Source organism: Peromyscus californicus, unplaced genomic scaffold (genome assembly GCF_007827085.1).
Source record: "Peromyscus californicus insignis strain IS unplaced genomic scaffold, ASM782708v3 Scaffold_19__1_contigs__length_69161282, whole genome shotgun sequence".
NCBI classification, from domain to species: Eukaryota; Metazoa; Chordata; class Mammalia; order Rodentia; family Cricetidae; genus Peromyscus; species Peromyscus californicus.
The window spans coordinates 61141475-61166500 of NW_026294491.1; the positions used below are offsets into that span (position 1 = coordinate 61141475).

The following is a 25026-nucleotide window of genomic DNA, read 5'->3' on the forward strand; positions in this document are numbered from 1 at the left end:
ATTGTATTATAGGTCACATTTATATATACAGTTAACCAAAACAAAGACATTCTGCTGCTCAGAGAAAAGCAGAGAATGTTCTAGTCCTGCAGACTCTGAACTGTCCAGCACAAAGCTGAGGGAGGGCTTCAGAGCTCAGCAAGCAAAGGTGCTGGTGTTGGTTAAATAAAGTCTGACCCTGGAGCCCTCTGAAAGGGACTCACGAGTGCACTGCATTCTCATACACATGCACACAGAAAAACAAATAAAGAAAACTAGATGACTCTTCACGCAGGGGGCTGGGAAGATTAACAGGAGCAGAAATAAAATATTCATCATTGATTTGTTATCAAGTCAACTGTATGTAAAAACTTCATTTTTCATGTTCTTGTATATTAAATTTTCAGTGCGTAAAACCTACTGTCCCATTTGCAGATTAAAATTTCAAACCCAGCCAGGTGTAGTGGCACACACCTTTAATCCCAGCACTTGGGAGGCAGAGACAGGGGGATCTCTGGGAGTTTTTATGAGTTTGAGGTCAGCCAGAGCTAAAGAGTGAGACCCTGTCTGGAGACTCTCAAACCAAACCAACAAGCCAGGCAGCAGTGGGGCACGCCTTTAATCCAGCACAGCAGTGGGGCACGCCTTTAATCCAGCACTGGGGAGACAGAGGCAGGTGCATCTCTAAGTTCCAGGCCAGCTCGGTCTACAGAATGAGTTCCAGGACAGCCAGGGCAACACAGAGAAACCCTGTCTTGAAAAACAACAAAAAAAAAACGAACAAAAAAACAAACACCCCCCCCCCCCCCCCCCCCCCCCCCCCCAAACGTTCCAAACCCAAAACAAACCTTTTCCATGGCCAATGTTCCTCAGCTAGCTTTGAGTGACCTACAACATGTCCTTCCTCTACCCTCAGTGTTTCTGTTTCAGTGTCTCCATCAATATGGACTATTTCACGTCTCCCTAGGTTTCCTGAGAGTATCTTACACTTTCCTCTTTCTGCTGAATGTCTCCATGCTGCTTTGTCCTCGGCTGCCTCTCTACCACCTCCAGTCCATAAACCTGTATCAGGTCAGCTTTGTTTTCATGCTCATTGGAGAGCAGTTTAGCAGATCTGAAAACTTTTGGACTGAGCCAGGTATGGTGGTTTCCATCTGTAATCACAAGCATTCAGTGAGCTGAAATGGGATTAAAGAGCTTCAAGTGAGCCTGGGTGGCACAGTGAATTCCAGGCTCACTTGGACTATAGAGACCCTGTCTCAACAGAAAACAAACAAAACCCCTTGATTTAATAGTAAAGAAAAGTAAAATTCCAGATGTAGTTGCTTGTACCCATAATCCTAGCATTTAGGAGGCTGAGGCATAAGGAACACCCCCAGTATGAGGCCAGCCTAGACTGTTTAGTGAGACCTTGTCTCAATACCCTCCCAAGAGAAGTACAATTTTATTTGTTACATATTTGATAGACTTGAGTAAAAAGCCAGGAGGAAGTTAGGTACAGAGCTAAAACTCAGGTGTATGTTTGGTATGTGTGGTATATGTACACATGTATAGGCTTCAGGATGTTAGGTGTTCTATCATTCTCAGAATTATTGCCTTGAGACAGGGTCTTTCACTGTACTTGGAGCTGGGTGGCAACCATCGAAGTCCTGGGAATCCCCATCTCCATCCCCCACAGTTCAGGGGTTGTAGGGCACTCTCCCCGCTCCACAGTACTGAGGTTACAGGGGAGTACACAAGCAACCACATCTGGCTTTTTAGGAGGGTACTAGGGATTTTGAACTCTGGTCCTCATACTTGGGCAACAAGTGCTTTTACCCAGTGAGCTATCTTCCCAGTCCCCGCAGCCCTGGGTGGCCAGGTATTCATTACGTAGGCTTTAAATTCATGAGTGATGCTCCTGCCCCTTTCTCTACCTCTCCAGTGCTGGGATTACAGGCATCCATCACCATGCCACTTTCAGTTCTTCCGTTGTTTTGAGACAGGGTCTGTCTACACAGCCCTGGCTGTTCTGGAACTTGATATGTAAACCAGGCTGATCTCAAACTCAGAGACACTCCTGCGTCTGCCTCTTAAGTGCTAGGATTAAAGGTATGCGCCACTACACCTGGCAGTTTTGTTTTGTTTTTTTAATTAAGGATTAGGTATATACCACAGATTACCCTGAATTGAAAATTCATTTAGGAAAAAAAGCCTAAATGTAGTTCCCAAGTTTTTCAGTGTTGCCTCTCTGACTGGTACCTATTCTCTCTGAGCCTAAACCTTTATGAGGCACAAAAGACACTACAGGCAGAGATCATTCACATGGACATGAGGACTGCAGGCCCTCCCTGAATACTTACATTTTACGAATTGGCATCTGGCTGAAAAGCTGTGGGACTGACCCATGTGAGACCAGAGTTTGGCGGTTGGGCTTGTTTAGTCCACAGGCGAGTTTTGCCAGGACCTGGAAGCACAGAGAACAATAAAATCATTAATTAATATTAGTAAGGTAACTATGTATAGTTGGTAAATACTAAAGCATGCATACACATACACAGAGGCACAGCTTAATGGCTATCCTAATAACTTCCACATGAAAATCAAAATATAACCAGAAACTCAAAACCTCTGTGTTCCACAGAATCCTCTGGGGAAAACGTTTTCATCACTGTTCTCCCTACACTCGTCTGTTTTCCTAAAGCCATTTTTTCCTTTATCATCTATTTGAGACTTTTCTCACAATAGGTTTAAAAAACAGAGAAGAAACTCAAGTAAGATTCACTTCTTATTCATGTAAATGTGAAAATGTTAAAATAGGCCAAAAATGGTGGTGCAATCCTGTAATGCCAACATTTGGAAGTGAATGTGGGAAGAGCAGGGAAGACTACCTACACAGAGACACATACATATACCTATAACTGAAAACTAAAAAATAAATGGTTATCTCCCTCCACATAAATACATAAACATACATATAGATAATCATTCCTTAATTTCACTAGGAAGATTCTTTTTTCCTTTGAGACATGGTCTGTGATGGCTGTTCTTGGTTGTCAACTTGACTATATCTGGATTAACTAAAACCGGAGTGGCTGGAGGGATTTTTTCTTTTTTTTTTTTACTTAATTAAATCATTTGAAGTGAAAAGAATTCCCCTGCCCCCCCTTTTTTCTTTCTTTCTTTCTTTCTTTTCTTTTCTTTCTTTCTTTCTTTTTTTTTTTTTAAACATAAAAAGGCTTTATTTGCAGGGGAGCAAGAATTTAATCAAACAAGCCAAATCCCATGTCATCATCTGACTCCTTGGACTCCTCCTCCTTCTCTTCGTCTTTCTTCTCCTCTGCTGCAGCAGGGGCAGAACCAGCAGCAGGAGCTGCAGAGTCAGGGGCAGCAGAAACAGCCACAGCCCCACCAGCAGGCACACTGGCAAGTTTGCCAACAACCTGGGCGATGACATCCTCAATGTTTTTTCCATTCAGCTCACTGATGACCTTGTTGAGCTGGTCATCACTGCCTCGATGCCCACGCTGTCTATCTAGTATCTTCTTAATGTCTTTGGGGCTGGGAGAGGAGTTGCCCCCAAGGGCCGCAAGCAAATAAGAGGCGACGTAGCGCATGTCGGCTGCTGCAGACAGGCCCACCTCAGCAGCGTCAGGCAGCGAAAGCCCTTCCCCGCTTTTTTTTTCTAAGACAGGCTTTTTCTGTGTAGTCCTGGCAGCCCTGGAACTAATTCTATAGACCAGGCTAACCTCAAACTCACAGAGATCCACCTGCCTCTGCCTCCCCGTGCTGGGATTAAAGGCATGCGACACTACCACCTGGCGAGACCAACTTGTAATCAGTTGAGGTGGGAAGATCCACCTTTACTCTGGGACACACCTTCTGCCTGTAGCCTGTACAAAGAACATGGAAGGAAGCTTGCTCTGTATTTGTCCACTTGCTGTTGCTGGCAAATCCATTCCTTCACTGGCATTAGAGCCTATTTCTTTGGGATTCTAGTATATACTGAAGAACAACTGAGACATCCAGCCTCATAAACTGAACAACTACTGGATTCTTGGACCTTTCATTGGTAGACAGCTATTGTTGGACAAGCTGGTACACAGTCCGTAAGCCATTAATAATTTATATATATATATATATATATATATATACACACATTCATTCTGTAAGTTCTGTTCCTCTCTAGAGCAGTGGTTCTCAACCTTCCTAATGATGCAACCATTTAATACAGTTCTTCATGTTGTGGTGACTCCCAACCATAAAATTATTTCCATTGCTACGTCATAACTAATTTTGCTAGTTATGAGTCATTATGTAAATATTTGATATGCAGGATATATAATTTTCGACCCCTGTGAAAAGGTCTTTCAGCCCCCTAAGGGGTTGATACAGATTCAGAACCACTGCTCTAGAGAACCCTGACTAATACACAGTCTCTTTATTAGGAGGCTCTGGCTGTCCTGGAACTCACTAGACCAGGCTCACCTAGAATGCACAAAGAGGCACCTGCCTCTGCCTCCCAAATGGAAAAAAAAAAAAAAGCAAATTAAAATTAAAAGCATGCACCACCTGGGGAACACTCCTCTATTGCTGGTGAGAGTGCAAACTTGTACAGGCACTTTGGAAGTCAGTGTGGCAGTTTCTCAGAAAACTAACAATCAACCTATCACAAGACCCAGCTATACCGCTCTTCGACATATACCCAAAGGATGCTCAATCACACCACAAGGATACCTGCTCAACTATGTTCATAGCACCTTTATTTGTAATAGCCACTGAAAACAACCTAGATGTCCCTCAACTGAGGAATGGATAAAGAAAATGTTCACTTACAAAATGGAGTATTACTCAGTTGTTAAAAACAAGGACACTAGGAATTTTGAAGGCAAATAGATAGAACTAGAAAAAATCATGCTGAGTGAGGTAACCCAGACTGAAAAAGACAAACATGGTATGTACTCACTCATAAGTGGATATTAGCTGTAAAATAAAGTATAACTATGCTATAATCTGCAGACCTAGAGAGACTAGGTAACAAGGAGGGTTCATGAGGGGACATTCAGATCTCCCTGGGAAGGGGAAATAGTAGAGATTTTGTGAGTGGACTGAGGGCAGGTGAGGATGGGAACATGAGTGATCAGGTTAGGGGAAGGCATTGAGAGGGAGAGCGTTGAAAAGAACTGCTGGAGGAGTGGGCATTTTGGGGGGTTAGGTGGAAGCCTGGCACAGGGGAATCTCCCAGGAGTCTATGAGGAGGATCCCAATTTAGACTTCTAGCAATAGTGGTTAGTAGCATGAATTGGCCATCTCCTGTGACCAGATTGGTGCCTGGCCCAATTGTCATCAGAGAGGTACGATCTAGTTCAGGAATCCTGAAGAGGGTGAGGGTGAGGAGGGGGAGGAGGAGGAAGAGGAGGAAGGGAAGGAGGGGGAGGAGGGGGAAGGAGTGTAGCAGCCAGACAGGTCAAGGACACCACAGGAAGGCTCACACAATCAATTAATCTGGGCTCATAGGGGCTCACAGAGACTGAATGGACAACCAGGGAGCCTGCATGGGGCTGACCTAGGCCTCTACATATATGTTACAGTTGTGTAGATTGGTCTTCTTGTGAGACTTCTAAAAATGGGAACAGGGGCTGTCTCCAACTCTTTTACTGATTTTTGGGACCCTATTCCTACTAGATCGCCTTGCCTAGTCTTAATACATGCAGGGGTGCTTAGCCTTACTGCAACTTGATATGCCATGTTTTATTGATACTTATGGGAAACCTGCCCTTTCCTGGAGAGAGAAGAAAGAGGAGGAGATTGGAGGTGGAGGGGGTGAGGGGGGGTGAGAAGGGACTAGAAGGAGAGGATGGGGGAGGGTAGGCTTCGGCTGGGATGTAAAATAAATAGATGAATTAAAACAACACCACAGACCACACACACACACACACACACACACACACACACACACACACACACAATGTGCACCACCATGACCAGCTATTGGTAAAATTCTTTAGTAACTTAAGGCAATATTTAGTATGATCTATATTACATTACATTAGGAATAATTTCCCTCCCTTTCATATAGCCAAAAAACCCCAAAATTCTTCTGGGTAGCTTAGCAACTTTCCTTCTGTTAGAGCAGAAGCAGGTGGCAGTGACCTGGTCAGCTCCTGCTCATTACGGAGCCTTGGTTAGAGTTGATGGAAGGCTTTTTTTTTTTTGGAACAGGGTTTCTCTGTGTAACAGTCCTGGCTGTCCTGGAACTCACTCTGTAGACCAGGCCTGCCTTGAACGCATTGAGATCCACCTGCCTCTATCTCCTGAGTGCTGGGATTAAAGGCTTACACAACCATCGCCTGGCGACGGAAGTCTTATATTTTCACTGTACTTTATTCACAGGTAGTTAGCAAATCAGTTATTCTGCTTTTGGACTATTGAGAATTGTCTGTGTTCCCCATTTTAAAAATAGTGGTCCAAATTAAAATGTGACTGCAGCCACCTTTCTCTCACTGCCCCAATCGCTCAAGCCTGAGGGTTGGCGTTTGAATGCCAGCACCTATGAAACAAGCTGTGAATAATCCTGCACACACTTGCAACCCCAGCACTGGCAGGGAAGAGACAGGGAGACCTCTGGGACTTGATGGCTGCTAGGATAGCCTACTCTCCTCCAAAGAAATGCTAGTTCGAGGTTAAAAGAGAGACCCTGCCTAAAAGGAGTACAGCAGAGGAGTGACAGATTATGACACACATATGCACACGTCACAAACATGCCAAACTCACATCTGTATACATATACGCACAAGGAATAGGCAAAAACATAAAATATCCAGGCAATTCCATATAAGGAAACAATAAAGCTAAGTGTAGTAGCAGATGCCTGTAATCCCAGGACTTTGGAGGTAGAAAAAGGAAGATCAGGTTGTCTTTGGTACACAGGAAGTTCAAGGCTAGCCTGAGCTACATGAGAACTTGCCTCAAAAAGCCAAAACATATAAGACAAAACAACAAAAATATACAGCAAGTGACAATAAATGAAATAGGCTAATTTATAAAAGTTCAAAGCCTCAGCTTTTCTTTTTTTTTTTTCGAGACAGTTTTTCTGTGTAACAGCTTTGACTGTCCTGGAATTCACTTTGTAGACCAGACTGGCCTTGAACTCACAGAGATCCACCAGCCTGGCTTTTTTTATTTTTTTAATAATATAACTTTAAAAAAAAAAGATTTATTTTTATGTGCATTGGGCCTGCATGTGTGTCTGTGTGAGGGTTGTTGGCTCCCTTAGAACTGGAGTTACAGATAGTTGTGAGCTGCCATGTGGGTCCTCTGGAAGAGTAGCCTCTTAAGCACTGAGCCATCTCTGCAGCTCCAGGCTTCAGCTTTTCTATACAGATGGTTCAATCATTAAAAAAATATAATTTGTGTCAGCTTTCAGGCTGCTTCTTAGGAAAGTTATTTATGCATGTCAAATAATGTTATTACTTAAGCTTTTATTTGAGTCTCAATATGAATTTTATTTTACCTATTTTTTTTTGTTTGTTTGTTTTGGTTTTTTTTTTTTTTTTTTTAAAGATTTATTTATTTATTATGTATACAGCATATATGACTGCAGGCCAGAAGAGGGCACCAGATCTCATTACAGGTGGTTGTGAGCCACCATGTGGTTGCTGGGAATTGAACTCAGGACCTCTGGAAGAGCAGTCAGTGCTCTTAACCTCTGAGCCATCTCTCCAGCCCCCTTGTTTTGGTTTTTTGAGACAGGGTTTCTCTGTGTAATTTTGATGCCTGTCCTGGATCTCACTTGCTCTGTAGCCCATGCTGGCCTCCAACTCACAGAGATATGCCTGCCTCTGCCTCTCGAGTGCTGGGATTAAATGTGTGTGCCACCATTGCCCAGCTAGCTAAGTTTTTAAAAAGTGACATTTATGGGGGGCATTGTACATATGGAGGTCAAAGGACAATTTGGTTCTCTTCTTCTATCATGAGGGTTCTAGGTGGAACTCAGGTCATTAAGCTTGGTGGCAAGTGCCTTTACCCACTGAATCATCTTACCAGTCCCAAAATGTTAAACAATTAAAAAACATTATTTTATGTGTATGGGTGTTTTGCATGCATTTATGTCTGTACAGCATGTGCATGCAATGCCCTCAGAGGCCAGAAGAAGTGTTGGGTCCCCTGGAACTGTATTTACAGACAGTTGAGAGCTACCATGTAGGTGGTGGGAATTGACCCCAGGTCTTCTGGAAGAATAGCCAGTGCTCTTAACTGATGAGTCCCCTCTCCAGTGCCCCCCCCCCCCTTTTTTAAAGTTTTTTGAGACAAGGTCTCTTATATGAGTAGACTGGCCTGGAACTCTAGAACCCTTGATTTTCCTGGGTGGAAGTACAGACATGCACTACCACACCAGGCTCTCAACATGAATTTTAAATATCCACTAATACCCATCCATCCTTGCTGTACTTTACTAAAAGTATCAATGCTTCTCTTTGAGGTCTACAGTAAGCCTTCACCTTATTGTGTGAGATTCCAGCTGAACACTGAAAACCAGTCTTCCTCTCTATGGCTGCTCTCATTTCTTCCACAATCACTGCTCCCACAGTCAACCGTAGGTCTGGAGAGGTGGGCTCATCAATCTGAAGAGAACCAAGCCACTGAAGCAAGCCTTGTTTTCGAATTTCCTCTGAAAAAAGTTGAGAAGATTACACTTAGACATTTTTTAAATTAGTTATTTTCAGTCACGAATCACATAGCATTTGCTCAAGGGCAGACTACATACATGATGGTATATGGCATTAGAACTTAATGTATAGTAGGCTATATGATCTAGCTTTCTCTAAATACATGATATTTGCACAGTGATGAAATCACCCAGGGACACATTTCCCAGAGCATAAGCCTGACATTAAGCAGCACAGGACTATATTTACCATTCAATGCAGAAATGGTTTGATTTCAGGTACTTTAGACACATAGGTTTACTTTAAGCTTTATTTTTATTTATGTGTGTGTCTGTGTATGGCATGTGTGTAGGTACCCCTGGGGACCAGAGAGGGTTTTGGATCCTTTGGAGCTGGAGTTGAAGGTGGTCTCACAATGTCAATGCTGGGAACCAAATTTGGGTCCTCTAGAGGAACAGTAAGTGCTTTTAACCACAAAGCCATCTCTCCAGCCCCATTTTATTTACAATTGCATTTTATTTGTTTTGTCTGCATGGGCATATGCACATGTGGGTCAAAGGGATCAAACCCGGGTTGTTAGGTTTGGCGGCAGGCCCTTTTACCTGCTGAGACATCTCGCCAGCCCTAGATACATAGGTTTAGAAAACCAATCACATTCAAACATACCAATTCCAGAAGGCTTAGTTTCAGCTTAGGTTAAAACTTATAGTGATAATGTGTAAATAATTTTTATGTTAATAATCATTCATGAATAATGATTTGATTCTTTTCAGTGCTGAACCCATGGTTCAAACATACTATCATTAATCTCTACTCCCAGCCCAGGAGCAAGGGTTTAAAAATGTGTTCCCACTGCCTGGATGCCTCCCAAACAGATCAAGCCAATCAACTGTCTCACCCATTCGAAGGGCCTGATCCAGTGGGGACCCCTCAGTCATTGGTTCATAGTTCATGTGTTTCCATTCATTTGGCTATTTGTCCCTGTGCTTTATCCAACCTTGGTCTCAACAATTCTCGTTCATATAAACCCTCCTCATTCTCGCTAATTGGACTCCCAGAGATCATTGCATGAGTTGGCTGTTTGAAACCTGGGGCCTATGCAGGATTGTTTGGCTCAGCCTGGGAGGAGGGGACTAGACCTACCTGGACTGAGTCTACCAGGTTGACCTCAGTCTGTGGGGAAGGCTTTGCCCTGGAGGAGATGGGAATGGGGGGGGTTGGGGGGAAGGTGAGGGGGACGGGAGGGGGGAGAACAAGGGAATCCATGGCTGATATGTAGAACTGAATTGCATTGCAAAATAAATTAAAATAAATAAATAAAAAAAAAATGTGTTCCCTCAAATTTTCTTCTTTACATTTCTTCAGTGTTTAGAGACAGGGTTTCTGTGTATCCCTGGCAGTCCTAGAACTCACTCTGTAGAAGAGGCTGACCTTGACCTCTGAGGTCCACATACCTGGATTAAAGGCATGCTGGGCTACCCTCTGTTCTCAAAAAAAGCTCAGACTTTAAATAACATTAGCTGCCCCACCCCGTTTCCCACTGTGGAGCCAGTCAACACAGCCCACATCAAAACCATTTCCCGTATCACTACAACTCATCCTGCCTCACTCACCTTTTACTTCTGACTTAAACTACCTTAACTTTTTAAAAAAGTATTTGTTTTTAATTACGTGTATCCTTGTGTGTCTGTGTACAAGACTGTGCATGTGAGTGCAGGTGTTCTCAAGAGTCAAGAAGAGAGTGTCAAATTCCTTGGAGCTATTGTTACAGGTAGTAGTAATCTGCCTGATGTGGGTGTTGGGAGCCTTTTGCAAGAGCGGTGTGTGTGCTCCTGACTACTGAGCCATCCCTCTAGTACCCTTTCAATTTAAAAACAAATTGAGATGTGTTTATTTTATAGGTTGAGGAAAGGAGTATGCATCAAAACCAAGTATGTGGAGATCAAAGAACAACTTGCAGGAGTCAGTTCTTCCCTTTCACAATGCAGGTCCTGGGACTGAACTCAGTCATCAGCCAGTAAATGCCTTCACTTGCTGTGGTGGCTTGAATGAGAATGCCCCTAGGAAGCTCATATATTTGAATACTTGGTCCCCAGTGGGTACAACTCTTTGGGAAGTTTAGGAGGTATAGCCTTGTTGGAAGAGGTGTGTCCCCTAGGGTAGGCTTTGAGGTTTCAAAAGCCCATAACACTCCTTGTTAGCCTTCTCTCTTCCTTGTGGTTGTTGTCCAACATGTGAGCTCTCAGCTACTGCTCCAGCATCAGGCCTGCTCGACTGTTGCCATGCTCCCCGTGACAATCAAGGACTCCACCACTGAAACTCTAAGCCCAGTAAACTCTTCTATAAGCTCCCTTGATCATATATCTGCACAGCAATAGAAAAGTAAGACACCTGCAGAACAAGAACAGTATCACAGGCCCAACCACCTCAACTCTTCCCACTTGGTTTGAGGGTCCACTCAGAGGACAGGCACCTGCTAGTACAATGGAGGGTCTGGGTTTGTCTCCAGTGCAAACCAAAAGGCTCAAACCCCAAACTCACTATATAACACCCACAATTCAAATACTCTTAACTACTAGTGTTACCAATCTATCAACCTTATCTTCCTGTTCAAAACTGCTGTTGCTGCTCACAAAACTTGCAACTTACAGGGCATTTGTGAGAACTAAAATACATAAATATATATCTATGACTGCTTGTGGTAGCACATGCCGGTAAGCCTAGTAACTCCAACAGCTAGGGTGGGAGAAGGGTAGAGAACTTGAGGCCAGCCTGGGCTACACAGAAAGACCCTTTCCCTTGAGGAAAAAATTTAAATTAGTTAACCCTTACACCTTGGGTCTCCATTTAAAAAACTCATTCTGGTGCTAGAGAGATGGCTCAGCAGTTAAGAGCACTGACTGCTCTTCAGAGGACCTGGGTTCAATTCCCAGCATCCACATAGCAGCTCACAATTGTCTATAACTCCAGCCCTAGGAGATCTAATACCCCCTTCTGGCCTCCTCAGGCATTGCACACATATGGTATGAAGACATACACGCAGGCAAAACACACACACACACACACACACACACACACACACACACACACACACACACACAAGTAAAAAGTAAAAAGCTCATTCTGCTTGCTGTTGAATAAATCAAGAAACTAAATGACAATAATTTGAATTAATCTACAGATGAAGGAAGCAGTCAGCCTTCTACCTTCTGTTGCTAATACTAAGCTGAAGTGGTTATATATCTAAAGAGATATTTACTTTTATACAAATTTCACAGCTTCTCATCATGGATATACCCAGAAAGATAACGAGAATTTGTATATCCTTTCATGTGAGTTTCTATGATACATTACTGTGGGATGGTCTGTATGTCAAATGTGTTGCTGATTGGTCAATAAATAAATCACTGATTGGCCATTGGCTAGGCAGGAAGTATAGGCGGGACAAGGAGGAGAATAGAGCTGGGAAGTGGAAGGCTGAGGGGGAGACACTGGCAGCCGCCATCAGGACAAGGAAGATGTAAAGTACCGGTAAGCCACAAGCCACGTGGCAAGGTATAGATTAATAGAAATGGATTAATTTAAGCTGTAAGAACAGTTAGCAAGAAGCCTGCCACAGCCATACAGTTTGTAACTAATATAAGTCTCTGTGTTTATTTGATCGGGTTTAAGTGGCTTGGGACTGGCGGGTGAGAGAGATTTGTCCTGACTGTGGGCCAGGCAGGAAAACTCTAGCAACAAAGAGAGATTTGTCCTGACTGTGGGCCAGGCAGGAAAACTCTAGCAACAATACATACAGGAGATAATTTAAGTATCATTCTAAAAAGAATCAGCGTAACCAAGCAAAGCAGGTTCCAAAAGCAGGAAGCAGAAGTAATGTTATGCTATACAAGTACCTTTCTGAATAGTCTCTTCTGTTGTAGGGCCTCGGGGCAACCCTTCAATGTAAGTGCTTGGTAACAAGTCTGCTGAGATAGGCTGACCTTCTAACTTCTGAAGTCTGTCTTGTACAGCACTGGTCAGATCTATATAAGCCTCATCGATGCTGGCACGTTCAATCACAGCAAACTGAGACATTATCTCCATGACTTCAACACTAGCTTCCCGGTACCTGAGTATAAGGATCATACAAATAGGCCATAAATGGACACAACCTTGAGACAAGAATATCCATAAGTGCCGGGCCATGGTGGCACTTGCCTTTAATCGCAGCACTGGGGAGGCCAAGGCAGGCAGAAGATTTCTGTGAGTTCAAGGCCAGCCTGGACAGCTAAGGACAGCTAAGCTACACAGAAAAACCCTGTCTCAAAAAAAAAAAAATAAGCAAGTGACAAGTGACTTAATAAAGATGTAATAATTACCCAACTGAAGGGAACAATGGATAGGTAGGTAAGCAATAGAAAAAGGAAAAGAAAGAACCCTGGAAAGCCTTTTCATGCAGTGCTAGCATTATACCAAGTTAAAAGGCATGCAGGCCCTGAGTAACCTATGTGACAAGGAACTCTCTAAAAGGAAAAGAAAGCCTAGCACAATGAAACATTGCACTATGTTCACTTATCCCTTTGCTATTTACATACACTAAAAAATCTTTTGCTTCAGAGTCTACCTTCAAACAAGACACAACTTAGGGAGAACATGACACTCAGCAGAACAGATTTTTCTTATGACAGCAACTCTTACTACAAATCAATAAACTGACCATAGACTTCAATTTCAGTCAATGGTGTTTGGCTAGTGCAAGCCAATTGCTCTGGACATACTATCATTCAAATTATGAAGACAAGTGCCTAGGATTTAGGGATACATTTGGGCAGGTAGGCTACCTTCTTTAGGGGAATATCATCTCATCATAGATCTATTTAAGACTTGTCAACTTGACACAAGCTAGGGTCATCTGGGAAAAGAAACCTCAATTGAGAAAATGCCCCATCAGATAGGCCTGTAGGCAAGTCTGGGAGGCATTTTCTTGATTAATGATTGTTGTGAAAAGGTCCAGTTCACTGAGGGCAGTGCTACTCCTAGGCAGGTATCTTAGGCTGTATACAAACTGTATACAGACTGAGTATATCCATACATATATAGATACATGAATGTGTGTGTGTATATATATATACATATATATGTATGTAACAACAATTAAAGAAAAAGAGGTCATGAATTTGAAAGGGGGTGTGTATGTACAAGGGAGATTTGGAGGGAGAAAAAGAAGGGGAAATGATGTAATTATAATCTCAAAAACTTACTTAAAAAAAAAAAAAAGCAAATTGAGTGAGCCATGGGGAGCAAGTCATGGTCTTGCATTCTTCCATGGTCTCTACTTCAGTTCCTGCCTTCAGGTTCCTGCTCTGACTTTCATCTCTATGATGGACTGTGACCTGAGATATAAGTTAAACAAACCCTTTCCTCCCCAAGTTACTTTTGGTCAGTGCTTTATCATAGTAATAGAAAGCAAACTAAGATAAACCATAAATGGTTCTTCTAGCCAAATAGCTAGCTTTCTACAACAATCTGCATGTTTTCTTTACTTTGGTTTGGATTTGCTATATAATTTAAAGTTCTTTGATCTTGTTATATTTTCCATAAAATGGAAACATTTGCATGTCTTCACTAAGATGCCCCCAAAAACCATTATGGTTTCTGTTCCAAAATGTCATTAAATTAGAATTATAGATTATTTGACTTTTCCCTTACAACCTTTATTTGCATTAGGAAAACGCCTCAAAGGACAAAAACCAAACTAATGTGCAACATACCACACACAAAGCTGGAAGAGGGTATCCTACTATAGTAGTTGGTATGTATGGTCTCTTAAGCAAATTACTCTATTTTGAGGGATATTTGAAAAACCACACAAACTATTAGTGCACATGTTTTTGCAAAGAGCATTTTTATAACCTTGTATTTTAACTATTAAAATGATTTTAAACTGTGGGTCTTTTAAACTCTCTGACCTATATACTTACTCTTAAATATCCTAAATCCACAACTGTTCATGATTTACTATAGATTTGCTTTGTGCTTTGTTTAGTTTTCTGAGGCAGTGTCTCATATAAAACAAGCTGGCCTGAAACTCATTCACCAAATATCTGGAGATGACCTTGAACTCCAGATTCTCCTGTCTCCACATCCTAAGTGCTGGAATTACAGGGGTATGCTACATCCAACTATTCAGGTTTTAAAAATAAATGGTTCAGTTTAAGTTAATGAAGTATGCCTTTTCCAAATCAAATTTTAAAGTCAACAGCATATATTTCATAGACTCTATACTGCTAACATAGCACGCAATATTGTATTTCCATTAACTGAATTAATTCTGCTTTATGGTTAAGCTATTAATTTTTTTTTGAGATGGGGTTTCTTTATGTAGCCTTGGCTGTCCTGAAACTCACTCTGTAGACCAGGATGACAGGATGGTCTCAAACTCACAGAGATCCACCTGTCTCTGATTCCTGAGTGCTGGGATTAAAGGCGTGCACCACCATCTCCTGGAAAGCTACTAATCTTTTGTCAATTGTATCTTTAGATATCTAATTCACAGGTCAGTTCAGAAATATTTCAAGTCCCAAGTCAAAGCCTGATGCCTATAGCATATTGTACTACATACTGTACTGTGAGAATGTAGATACTAGACTCTGAAAAGAATACACATGCTGATACTTTGTTGGTACTCTAACAAATAAAGCTTGCCTGGAGATCAGAGTACAGAGCTAGTCACTAGTTAACCATAGAGGCCAGGCAGTAGTAGCATACATCTTTAATTCTAGCACTTGGGAGGAAGCAGGAAGGTCTACCCTGAGCTACACGAGACTGACCCAGTTTAAAAGAAAAAGGCAGTAGAGGCTCACACTTTTAATCCCAGCACTTGGGATCTCATGCCTTTGATCCTAGTACCTGGGAGGCACACACCTTTAATCCCAGCACTAGGGAAGTGGAGACAGGAAATGATATGGCTGGATGGAGAGAGGAATATAAGGTGGGAGGAGACAGGAGCTCACTCTTTTTTCAGGCTGAGGAGTTGTCGAGGTAAGAGGTGGCTGTGGCTGGCTCCTTTGTCTCTCTGATCTTTCAGCATTTACTCTGATATCTGGCTCCAGGTTTTTATTAAGACCAATTAAGATTTGAGCTACACATGCATGTGAATCTCTAGTCTTCCACTCAGCTGTTGAACTTAAACTATTTAACCTCTTTTGAGCTGGGAATGTAGCTTGGTCTGTCGAGTATTTGCTTAGCATACATGAAACCCTGGATTCACATTGCAGAAACTATATGGTAGAGCAGGCCTGTAATCCCAGCACCTAGGAGGTGGAGAAAAGAGGACCAGGAATTGAAAGTCATCCTCTCTGTTACAGAGTGATTTCAAGACTTGCCCTAGGATATATGATACCTTGTCTCTCAAAAACAAAAACAAAATTCAAAAAACCAAAACCACTATAAAGACAGGATTACAAACTTTACTAGTACCTACCTAGAAATAATGTGAGAGTGAACAGAGCTATTCCCTATAAAGAATATTGTCTTTAATTCAGTATGTATTAACTATTAGGACTTGTGGTTTGAAAAAGAATGCTCATATATTTGAATGCTTGGTTATTAGGGAGTGGCACTACTTGACAGGGATTAGGAGGTGTGGCCTTGTTGGAGTAGGTGTAGCTTGGTTGGAGGAAGTGTGTCTGTAGGTGGGCTTTGGGGTTTCAAATGCTTAAGCCAGACCTAGTATCTCTGTCTCTTCCGCCTGCTTTTGGATCTGGATGTAGAACTCTGAGCTAGCATGTCTGCCTGCGTACCTCCATACTCTCTGCCATGAGGATAATGGACTAATAAACCTCTGAAAGTCTAAGCAAGCCACAATTAAATGCTTTCTTTTTATAAGAGTTACCATGGTCATGGTGTCCCCTCACAGGAATAGAACACTGACTAAGACAGGACTATTATAATGACTGAGGCTTGTGCCTACCTCTATACACATCGTTCACTTTAGGGCTGGCCTTCAAGTTTGCAGAGAGACAGGCTCAACTGAAAAGAAAAAAGAAAGAAAGAAAGAAAGCAGGGGCTGGAGAGGTGGCACAGCAGTTAAGAATACTGGCTGCTCTCCAGAAGACCTGGGTTCAATTCCCAGCACCCACATGGCAGCTCAAAACTGTCTATAACTCCAGTTCCAGGGGATCTGACACTCTCACACAGACATACATGCAGACTAAACACCAATGCACATGAAATAAAAATAAATTTAAAAAATATAAGGAAAATAAAGTGGCCCCTGTCCTTTCCAACTTGGGCTCAGCAAAATGGCTCCCACAAAGAAGGGTGGCAATAAGAAGGGCCATTCTGCCATCCCCGAGGATGTGACCCAAGAATAACACCATCAACATTCACAAACGCATTCATGGAGTGGGCTTCAAGAAGCATGCCCCTCAGGCACTTAAGAAATTCAGAAATTTGCCATGAAGGGGATGGGGACTCCAGATGTACACACTGATACCAGGCTCAATAAATAAAGCTGTCTGGGCCAAGGGAATGCTCCATATCATATTCGTGTACGTTTGTCCAAAAAAATGTAAAGAATATGAGGACTCACCAAATAAGCTCTACACGTTAGTGACGTATGTGCCTGTTACCAGACTCAAAAATCTACAGTCAATGTGGATGAGAACGAACCCACTGAATGTTAAATAAAGTTGCAGAAATGCAAAAAAAAACTCAGATCTCTCCAAGAGCAGAACCTCCTCTTAACTATTGAGCTAGCTTTCATTTCCCCATAACTGATTTTTAAACAAGGAAGATAATAAATGGTTCCTTAAAGGCAAGAACTTAAAAGCAATAATAAAACTGTTACTGTCTGTCTGTCTCTCTGTCTGTCTCTCTGTCTCATGGGGGGCAGATATTGAGGGTCTTCCTCAATTGCTTTCTCTGTTTTGAGAGCCTCTTACTGAACCCCAAGCTCACGGATTCAGCTTAGGCCAGCTGGCCAGCAAGCTCATAAAATATTTAACTCATAGACACATGATGCTGACAGAAAAACATTTTGGCCAGGAGGTAGTGGCGCACGCCTTTAATCCCAGCACTTGGGAGGCAGAGCCAGGTGGATCTCAGTGAGTTTGAGGCCAGCCTGGGCTATAGAGTGAGATCCAAGACAGGCACCAAAACTACACAGAGAAACCCTATCTCAAAAAACCAAAAACATTTTCATATTTGTGTCAACAAGTTTATTGAGTACACTGCAAGGAGCAACAAGCTATAGTAACTTATCACCTGTAGCTTTTTTTTTTTAAAGTGGCCCTTGATATTAAACCTAGGATCTAATGCGTGCTAAGTAACCACTCTACCACTGGCCACACCCCCATCCCACAAAACACTTCCTAAGTCTTCTATGTTCCTTTACATATGTTCTTTTTTGCTTACTTGGTGAGGTTGGCTTTTCCACGGGACTCACGAACTTGTGCCAGTAGAAGATCTGGACACAACTTCTTAGCATCATCTGCCCACATGTTTCTAGTAACCCCAAATGCACGAGCTTCATAACTCACTGCAATAATTCTAAAGTTAGGGGGAGAAAGGAAACAAAATCAAAAATATTACATGATCTCAAACAATAATAAACTTTTAACAGAAGTAGGCTATAAACACATAAAATTAGAAATCTGTGATGACAAATGCTATTATTCAATCCCAGACACAGCAGTTCAGACACTTCAAAAAAGACCTAGAACAGAACCATTGAGTTTCCACAGACTGAAGTCTCAGTGGGGTCTGGGGTGATGGTTAAGGGTTAAGAGCACTAGCTGCTCTTTTCACCCGGGGTTGATTCCCGCACCCACATGGTGGCTTACAACCACTGGTCAGTAACTCCAGTCCTAGGGGATCTGACACCTTATTTTGGCCTCTGTGGGTACTGTATGCAGGTGGCACACAGACATCTATATGGACAAAACACTCAAACACAAAAAAATTTTGTTAAAGACTCAGAGGGGTTGGGGAGATGGCTCAGTCAGTGAAGTGCCTGGCATGCAAGCAAGCCAAGCTGAGCTGGGAGTCGCCAGGACCCACAGAAACAGCTGGGTGCAGCAGTGCATGCCTTTAACCCTGTCTGTGGGGGCAGAAACAGGAAGATCTGGGGAGCTTGCTGGCCAGCTGGCCTAAGCTGAATCCGTGAGCTTGGGGTTCAGTAAGAGGCTCTCAAAACAGAGAGAGCAATTGAGGAAGACCCTCAATATCTGCCCCCCATGAGACAGAGAGGCAGACAGAGAGACAGACAGACAGACAGACAGACACACACACACACACACACACACACACACACACACACACACACGACACTCTCAATGATACATACCCACCACCTTTCCATGTTTTGTACTGTACAACTGCACAAGGCTTATTCCTCAAATGAGGGTTTTGCCGTTGTTCCACTTGGACAAAGAAACAATCCATATCTACAAGAGCAACCACTCGATCTTGTCCAGCAGCCATTTATTCCTGGAAGACATTTTATAAACAGAAAAATACTTAATCTAAAACACAAAACCAAAAGACCCCCATTGTATTTCTACCATGTGTGGTGGGTATACATCTTTGACCTCAGCACTCAGGAGGCAGAGGCAGACAGATCTTTCAGGTCTACACAGTGAGACCTTGTCTCAAAACAACAATAACAACTATATTTCTACATCTAATTGATGAGCCACAACAAGAATAGGAGCATGGAAACTAAGAACAAAAGTCATTTTCATCTACTGTTTACATGAGAATAAACTAGTACAATTTTATGAAGGTAATACATATTTAAAACTTTAGAGCTGGCGCACGCCTTTAATCCCAGCACTCAGGAGGCAGAGGCAGGCAGATCTTTGTGAGTTCGAGGCCAGGCTGGTCTACAGAGCGAGATCCAGGAAAGGCGCAAAGCTACACAGAGAAACCCTGTCTCAAAAAACAAACAAACAAACAAAAAAGTTTAGAAACAGACTCCATTTGAACTCCTGATCCTCCTGCCTCTACTTCCCAAGTGGTGGGATTACAAGCATGCATCAGTACACCTGGCTACTCATTCTCAGACATTTCATAAAAGATATACAAATAGCCAAAAGTTGCCTGTCACTGTTCTGTTACTGTGAAGGGACACCACGATCCAAGCAACTCTTATAAAAGATAGCATTTCGCTGAAGCCCAACATGGCAGAGACTGCTGTGGGATGGTCTGTATGTCAAATGTGTTGCTGATTGGTCAATGAATAAATCACTGATTGGCAGTGGCCAGGCAGGAAGTATAGGCGGGACTAACAGAGAGGAGAATTGAGAGAACAGGAAGCTGGGTGGGAGAGACACTGCCAGCCGCCATCAGGACAAGGAAGATGTAAAGTACCGGTAAGCCACAAGCCACGTGGCAAGGTATAGATTAATAGAAATGGATTAATTTAAGCTGTAAGAACAGTTAGCAAGAAGCCTGCCACGGCCATACAGTTTGAAACCAATATAAGTGTCTGTGTTTACTTGATCGGGTTTGAGTGGCTTGGGACTGGCGGGTGAGAGAGATTTGTCCTGACTGTGGGCCAGGCAGGAAAACTTAAGCTACAAGAGACCTATTGGGCCTTTGTGAAAAACTCTCCCCTTCTGATGCCAATGAGGATTGAGAGCCCAATACGGCCAGCTTTGGCAAGCATTAACGTAAGCCTAGGAACTGTAGCCACGCAGTTGGATTCTCCAGAAGGTAATGTATGGTAACTGCTTTTTCAAGTATGTTGGAGAACATGTCACCCAGACACCTTGGAGATTAAGGATAACCCTGAAGGTCATGACCTCCATTTGTTAACAGTAGCATGCCTGCTAGGCCTTTTCATTTTCACAATCCGCTTCAAGCTGGTGTAGTACCTACTTTTCAGGAGTGGCTCTGTGCAACATTTATTGGCCTCCTGAAATTTATTTAGCCCCCTTTGAAGATACCTTAAAATTTATGAGGCTGAATGTAGCCATTATGAGATCATTAGTTCTGCTCCTTGTGAGCTGCCTGTTTTTTCTTTATGGTTCTTAATTGTTCTTTTGCAGGGCTGCCAGCTTATGTCATGCTGGGATCAAGAAAAATGGGCCTTGGTGGTTCGTGTTCCTGGAGTTGTGTCCATGTCAGTGGATGCCCACCTACTCCAGAAGAGAATTTGACATCGCTGCTGCCATTGTTGCTGTTACAGCAGTGGCGGCCACCACTGCTACTGTTTCTGGGATTACATTTCATAATTGCTTACTACAGCTAGCACAGTGGATGGAGACCCTGGCAGCAAAAGTAGCTACCACAGTTAGTTAATCTTTCATTCTATTGGGCATGATATATTTAATTCAATAGTTATATACATTTCGATTGGCTTTGAAAATTATAAATTTATTAACTCAAGTTCCACTTGCTTTTGGGATACCATCTTACAAGGACTCCAATTTGCAGTAAGGCTCGTTAAAGAAGGGAATGGCTCAATTGCCTTTAGCCTACTGGCTATGGGTGGGTTAGGACTTCTGTTGGTCTTTTCTGTATCAAACACACAGATTGCAAGCCCAGCGCCACTTTGAGATCTTTAGCAGCAGTTAACTCTGCAGCTCACACAGGATTGAGCCTGTATGATAATGAGTATTCAGAGAGGGGTAATACCTGGAGGGCTCTCACCAACCTAAGACAGAGTGCCTGTGTGGCCTGGCCAGGCATCTCCATGACGGGTAAGGTGACCTGCTGACGCCCCATGCAACCTAAGTCAGAAGCTCATTTTTTAGTAAAAGGGGGGGACCTGTAGGGCCCTGGCCCCCATTTTGGGTAACTGTTGCCTTGCTTGCTGACCTTGACCTTGATATCCTCCCTATGCTAATGCCCTCCTGGGTTTCACCCTCCTGAATGCTTAAGGGAAGTTCCTTGTCTGTGTATCCTGCATATTGGGCATTAACAGCTTAGATGCAAGATTGTAAAACATCAGTAGTGAACTTCTGCCCTCCGGGGTTCTCCCATTGTGCTGTAAGCCTGCATTTAAGACCTCCTCCCAGGCTGAGCCAAGTGTCCCTGTATAAGCCCCAGGTTTCAAACAGCCAACTCATGCACTGAGTACAGGACCTGGTCCCACTACCTGGATGCCTCCCAAACAGATCAAGCTAATCAACTGTCTCACTTATCCTGGACTGAATCTATCAGGTTGAACTCAATCCTCAGGGGAGTTTTTGCCCTGGAGGAGATGGGAATGGGGGGGGGGCCTGGGGGGAAAGTGAGGGGGGCGGGAGATCAAGGGAATCTGTGGCTGATATGTAAAATTAAATTAAATTATAAAATAAAAAAAAGACCTCTTCCCTCCTTCAATAAACAGCATTTGACGTTAAAAAAAAAAAAAAAAAAAGGTGTAGTACTCTTACAGAGGACCTGAGTTTGGTTCCCAGCATCCACACCAGGTGGCTCCAAACTACCTATAACTCCAGCTCCTGGAGATCTGATGTCCTCTTTTGGACACCATCCCCATAATTAAAAACAAAATGAGCAATTAAAAAAAAGAGATCGAGAGAGAGAGAGCATTTAGTTGGGTGCTTGGTTACAGTTTAGAGCATTAGTCCATGATCATCATGGTGGGAAGCAGGCATGCATGGGGCTGAAGGAGTAGCTGAGAGCTTTACATCCTGGTCTGCAAGCAGAGAGGAGACCGGGCCTAGTGTGGGCTTTTGAAACCTCAAAGCCTACCCCCAGTGACCCAGCTCCACTAACAAGGGCACACCTCTAATTCTTTCCAAACGGTTTCACTAAGGACCCAGCATTCAAACATATTGGGGGGGAGGGGTGTCAATGTCACTCAAATCACCACAGTGCCTAACAATGGACTCAGCATCATCTGTAGAACCTGTTTCTTATATTCAAATCATGAATATCCTGTGTTTCTGTGAAAGTATTATTTATGGGAAATTGAAAATTTAAACTGCACAGATCAAAAACCCATGATGTACACTAGGAGGAGAGAACCAAAGGGTAATCTAGTTGATAGATAGATCCCAATCATAAATTTAGGAGAAAAAGAAAATGTTGCATATCAATCAACCTCAGATTGAAAACATGCAGGAAAAGAGTATGTGCAATGACTGTATATAGACACTTCTCATCATTCTCTAAAAGATATAGTATATTTATATAAAACTAATATTGTGCTAGATATTATGATTAGAAGTATCTGGGAGAGGCTGGGGTGTATTACTCAATGTTAGAGCCCTTTCCTAGCATTCTCAAGACCACAACTTTGAACCTTAGCAAGTGTCTGTGTGTGTGTGTGTGTGTGTGTGTGTGTGTGTGTGTGTGTGTGTGTATACAATGGCATAGGTCATATGCAAATACTACATATGACATTTTATGTAAGAGACCCAAGCATCTGTAGACTGGGTATCCTGCAGACTGCAGGAAGAATATCCTGGAATCAATCATTCTGTGAATTTGGAAGGACTGTAATGCAGGGTAGCTACCCTGTAATTCACTCTGTAGACCAGGCTGGCTTCAAAGTCACAGAGATCCACTTGCCTCTGCTGGAACTAAAGAACAGCTGCCACCACAACTGTCATCATGCAAACTGTTTACTTTGAAATACTTTTTAAAAACATTTGGATATAGAGAATGGTGGCACACTTCTGTAATTCCAGCACTCAACAGGCTAAGGCAAGAAGATTTTAAGTTCAAGGTCAGCCTGAGCTACATGGAAAGAACTTTGTTTCAAGAAGAACACACACATACAAATGAAGAGAATAATCGAATACTACGTAAATGCCCCGTTTCTCTGCAAATTTTCAATAATAAGCAACTTTCAATAGATCTTACCTGCAACAACTACTTTGTGGTGTTCAATGATTTTCTATTTGTAAAATTTCTTTTTTGTTTTGAGGAGTGGTTCTTTTACTTATTTCCCCCTTTATTTATTTATTTTTAAAAGACAGAATGTCATGTAGCCCAAAATGGCCTAAAAACTTGCTCTGTCGCCACAAATGACCTAGAACTTCTTGATCCTCCTGCTAAATGCTGAGATTACAAGTACATGCCACCACTGTCATGGCATCATGATTTTTAAAGGTTCTCAAGACATTCCCACTATGCAGCAGCTTTGCATACCCAGCCTATCATAAATAATACAGAATTCACAGAAGCACAGGACATTCATGATTTGAATATAAGAAACAGGTTATACAGATGAGTGAGCACCTAACTGTAACTTAATTTTTTTTAAATGAACATTCACCGTGAAAACAGTGCCAAGCAACAACTACAAAGCTGCAGTACTGGTGTAAAGAAAATAAAAATCTGAACGCTCAAGGCATTAACTCCTTACAAATCACTGACCTAAAACAAGGTGATCTTAGGTTAAAATCCATAAGTCAGGCATCCCTTTGTTTTGAAGAGGATTTTCTGTAATACTGGAACAGTTTATAAAGCCAGAAAAAACGGCAAATGCGTTGTCACAATCAATACTGGGAAGTACCATATTCGATATAAATATCTGAGGTAAAACAAGAAGCTGTGATTTAAGGGCAGGAAACATTTACTAAATAGAAAAAAAAACGCATAAAACATACGCAGGATAACAGGTAATGAAGTTGTTAAGTCTTTCAGTTTATGTGTTCTTTTTGTATTTAATATATGTATCGGTGTAAAATCAAGACGCCAAAACTTTGCTCCCGAAAGGATTATGTTAATTTGGGTTTGGCTGTCTGTCTCTGTCTCTGTCTCTTTTTCTCTGAAGCAGGGTCTCACACTGTAGCCCAGGCTGTCCTCAAACCCGAAGCAATCCTACTGCCTCAGTCTGCCAAAGGCGTAGTGGGATGCGTTTTAAAACATTTCGGTTTATCCCATTCTGTACAAAACACATTCGGAGCGGGTCGTGTAGTAACACGCACAAGAAAATACGTACAGGTGAAGAGGAAGGTTTAAGTCACAAGAAAATGACCCTACAAGAGACAATGTCAGGGCCTTCTCTCCCCGGAAGCATGTTTCCATGTCGGCCCCGTGTACCCCCAGTTACTCCAAGTAAAACCAACAGCCAAGGCAACGGAAGTATCCCGACACAGCGATTCCGAACGGCGTTTTAATGTTCTTACCGCGGCGACCAACACCTGTCAAAACTGTCCCGCGCGATGCTGCGGGCTCCGGGCTGAGTCCCCTGCAGGGAAAAGGACGGCGTCTGGTCAGTGTCGTCGCCTCCCCAGGAGCAGGCCAATTCCGAGAGAGACCGACTGCCCGCGACGACGGAGAACCGAGCCGGGCTGCCTAGGATCCCGGCGAGCAGTCCTCACAGCGAGCCCAGAAAGGCGCCCAGCGAGGGACGGTTGACGCGCCTGCGCATCGCGGAACTTCCGTCCTCCGCCCCGCCCGGCCAGGCGCGTCCCGCTCACGGAGCCGCCACTTCCGCGCGCGCATGCGCGGT

At 42.9% G+C, this 25026-nt stretch overlaps 3 protein-coding genes and 1 pseudogene across 4 annotated transcripts in view; 1 reads left to right on the forward strand and 3 right to left on the reverse strand.

The window, feature by feature from the left end:
* LOC128113946 (DNA polymerase eta-like) overlaps positions 1-995 on the reverse strand; it is a 3147-nt gene extending 2152 nt beyond the window's left edge. The window contains exon 1 of the mRNA XM_052743798.1: positions 967-995. Coding sequence (XP_052599758.1) covers positions 967-995 — 29 coding nt within the window. The remainder of the gene's footprint in view (positions 1-966) is intronic.
* Positions 816-24959, reverse strand: LOC128114974 (DNA polymerase eta). 2 transcript variants are annotated; one of them, XM_052745450.1, is made up of 6 exons: positions 24701-24959; positions 18958-19100; positions 18027-18161; positions 12524-12738; positions 8460-8629; positions 816-2425 (listed from the first exon to the last, which is right to left on the reverse strand). In XM_052745450.1, the coding sequence occupies exons 2-6, from the start codon at positions 19092-19094 to the stop codon at positions 2318-2320; spliced, it is 765 nt and encodes a 254-aa protein (XP_052601410.1). In that variant the 5' UTR covers positions 19095-19100; positions 24701-24959; the 3' UTR covers positions 816-2317. The 2 variants fall into 2 exon arrangements, with proteins under 2 accessions (XP_052601410.1, XP_052601411.1); XM_052745451.1 differs by lacking the exon at positions 24701-24959 and adding an exon at positions 23946-24631.
* On the reverse strand, positions 3201-5909 carry LOC128114976 (60S acidic ribosomal protein P2-like). Its single transcript, XM_052745453.1, has one exon. It carries the CDS (start codon positions 3573-3575, stop codon positions 3222-3224), a length of 354 nt encoding a protein of 117 aa, XP_052601413.1. The 5' UTR covers positions 3576-5909; the 3' UTR covers positions 3201-3221.
* LOC128114975 (60S ribosomal protein L31-like) lies at positions 16647-18018 on the forward strand (annotated as a pseudogene).
* Positions 24960-25026: the final 67 nt, after the last annotated feature.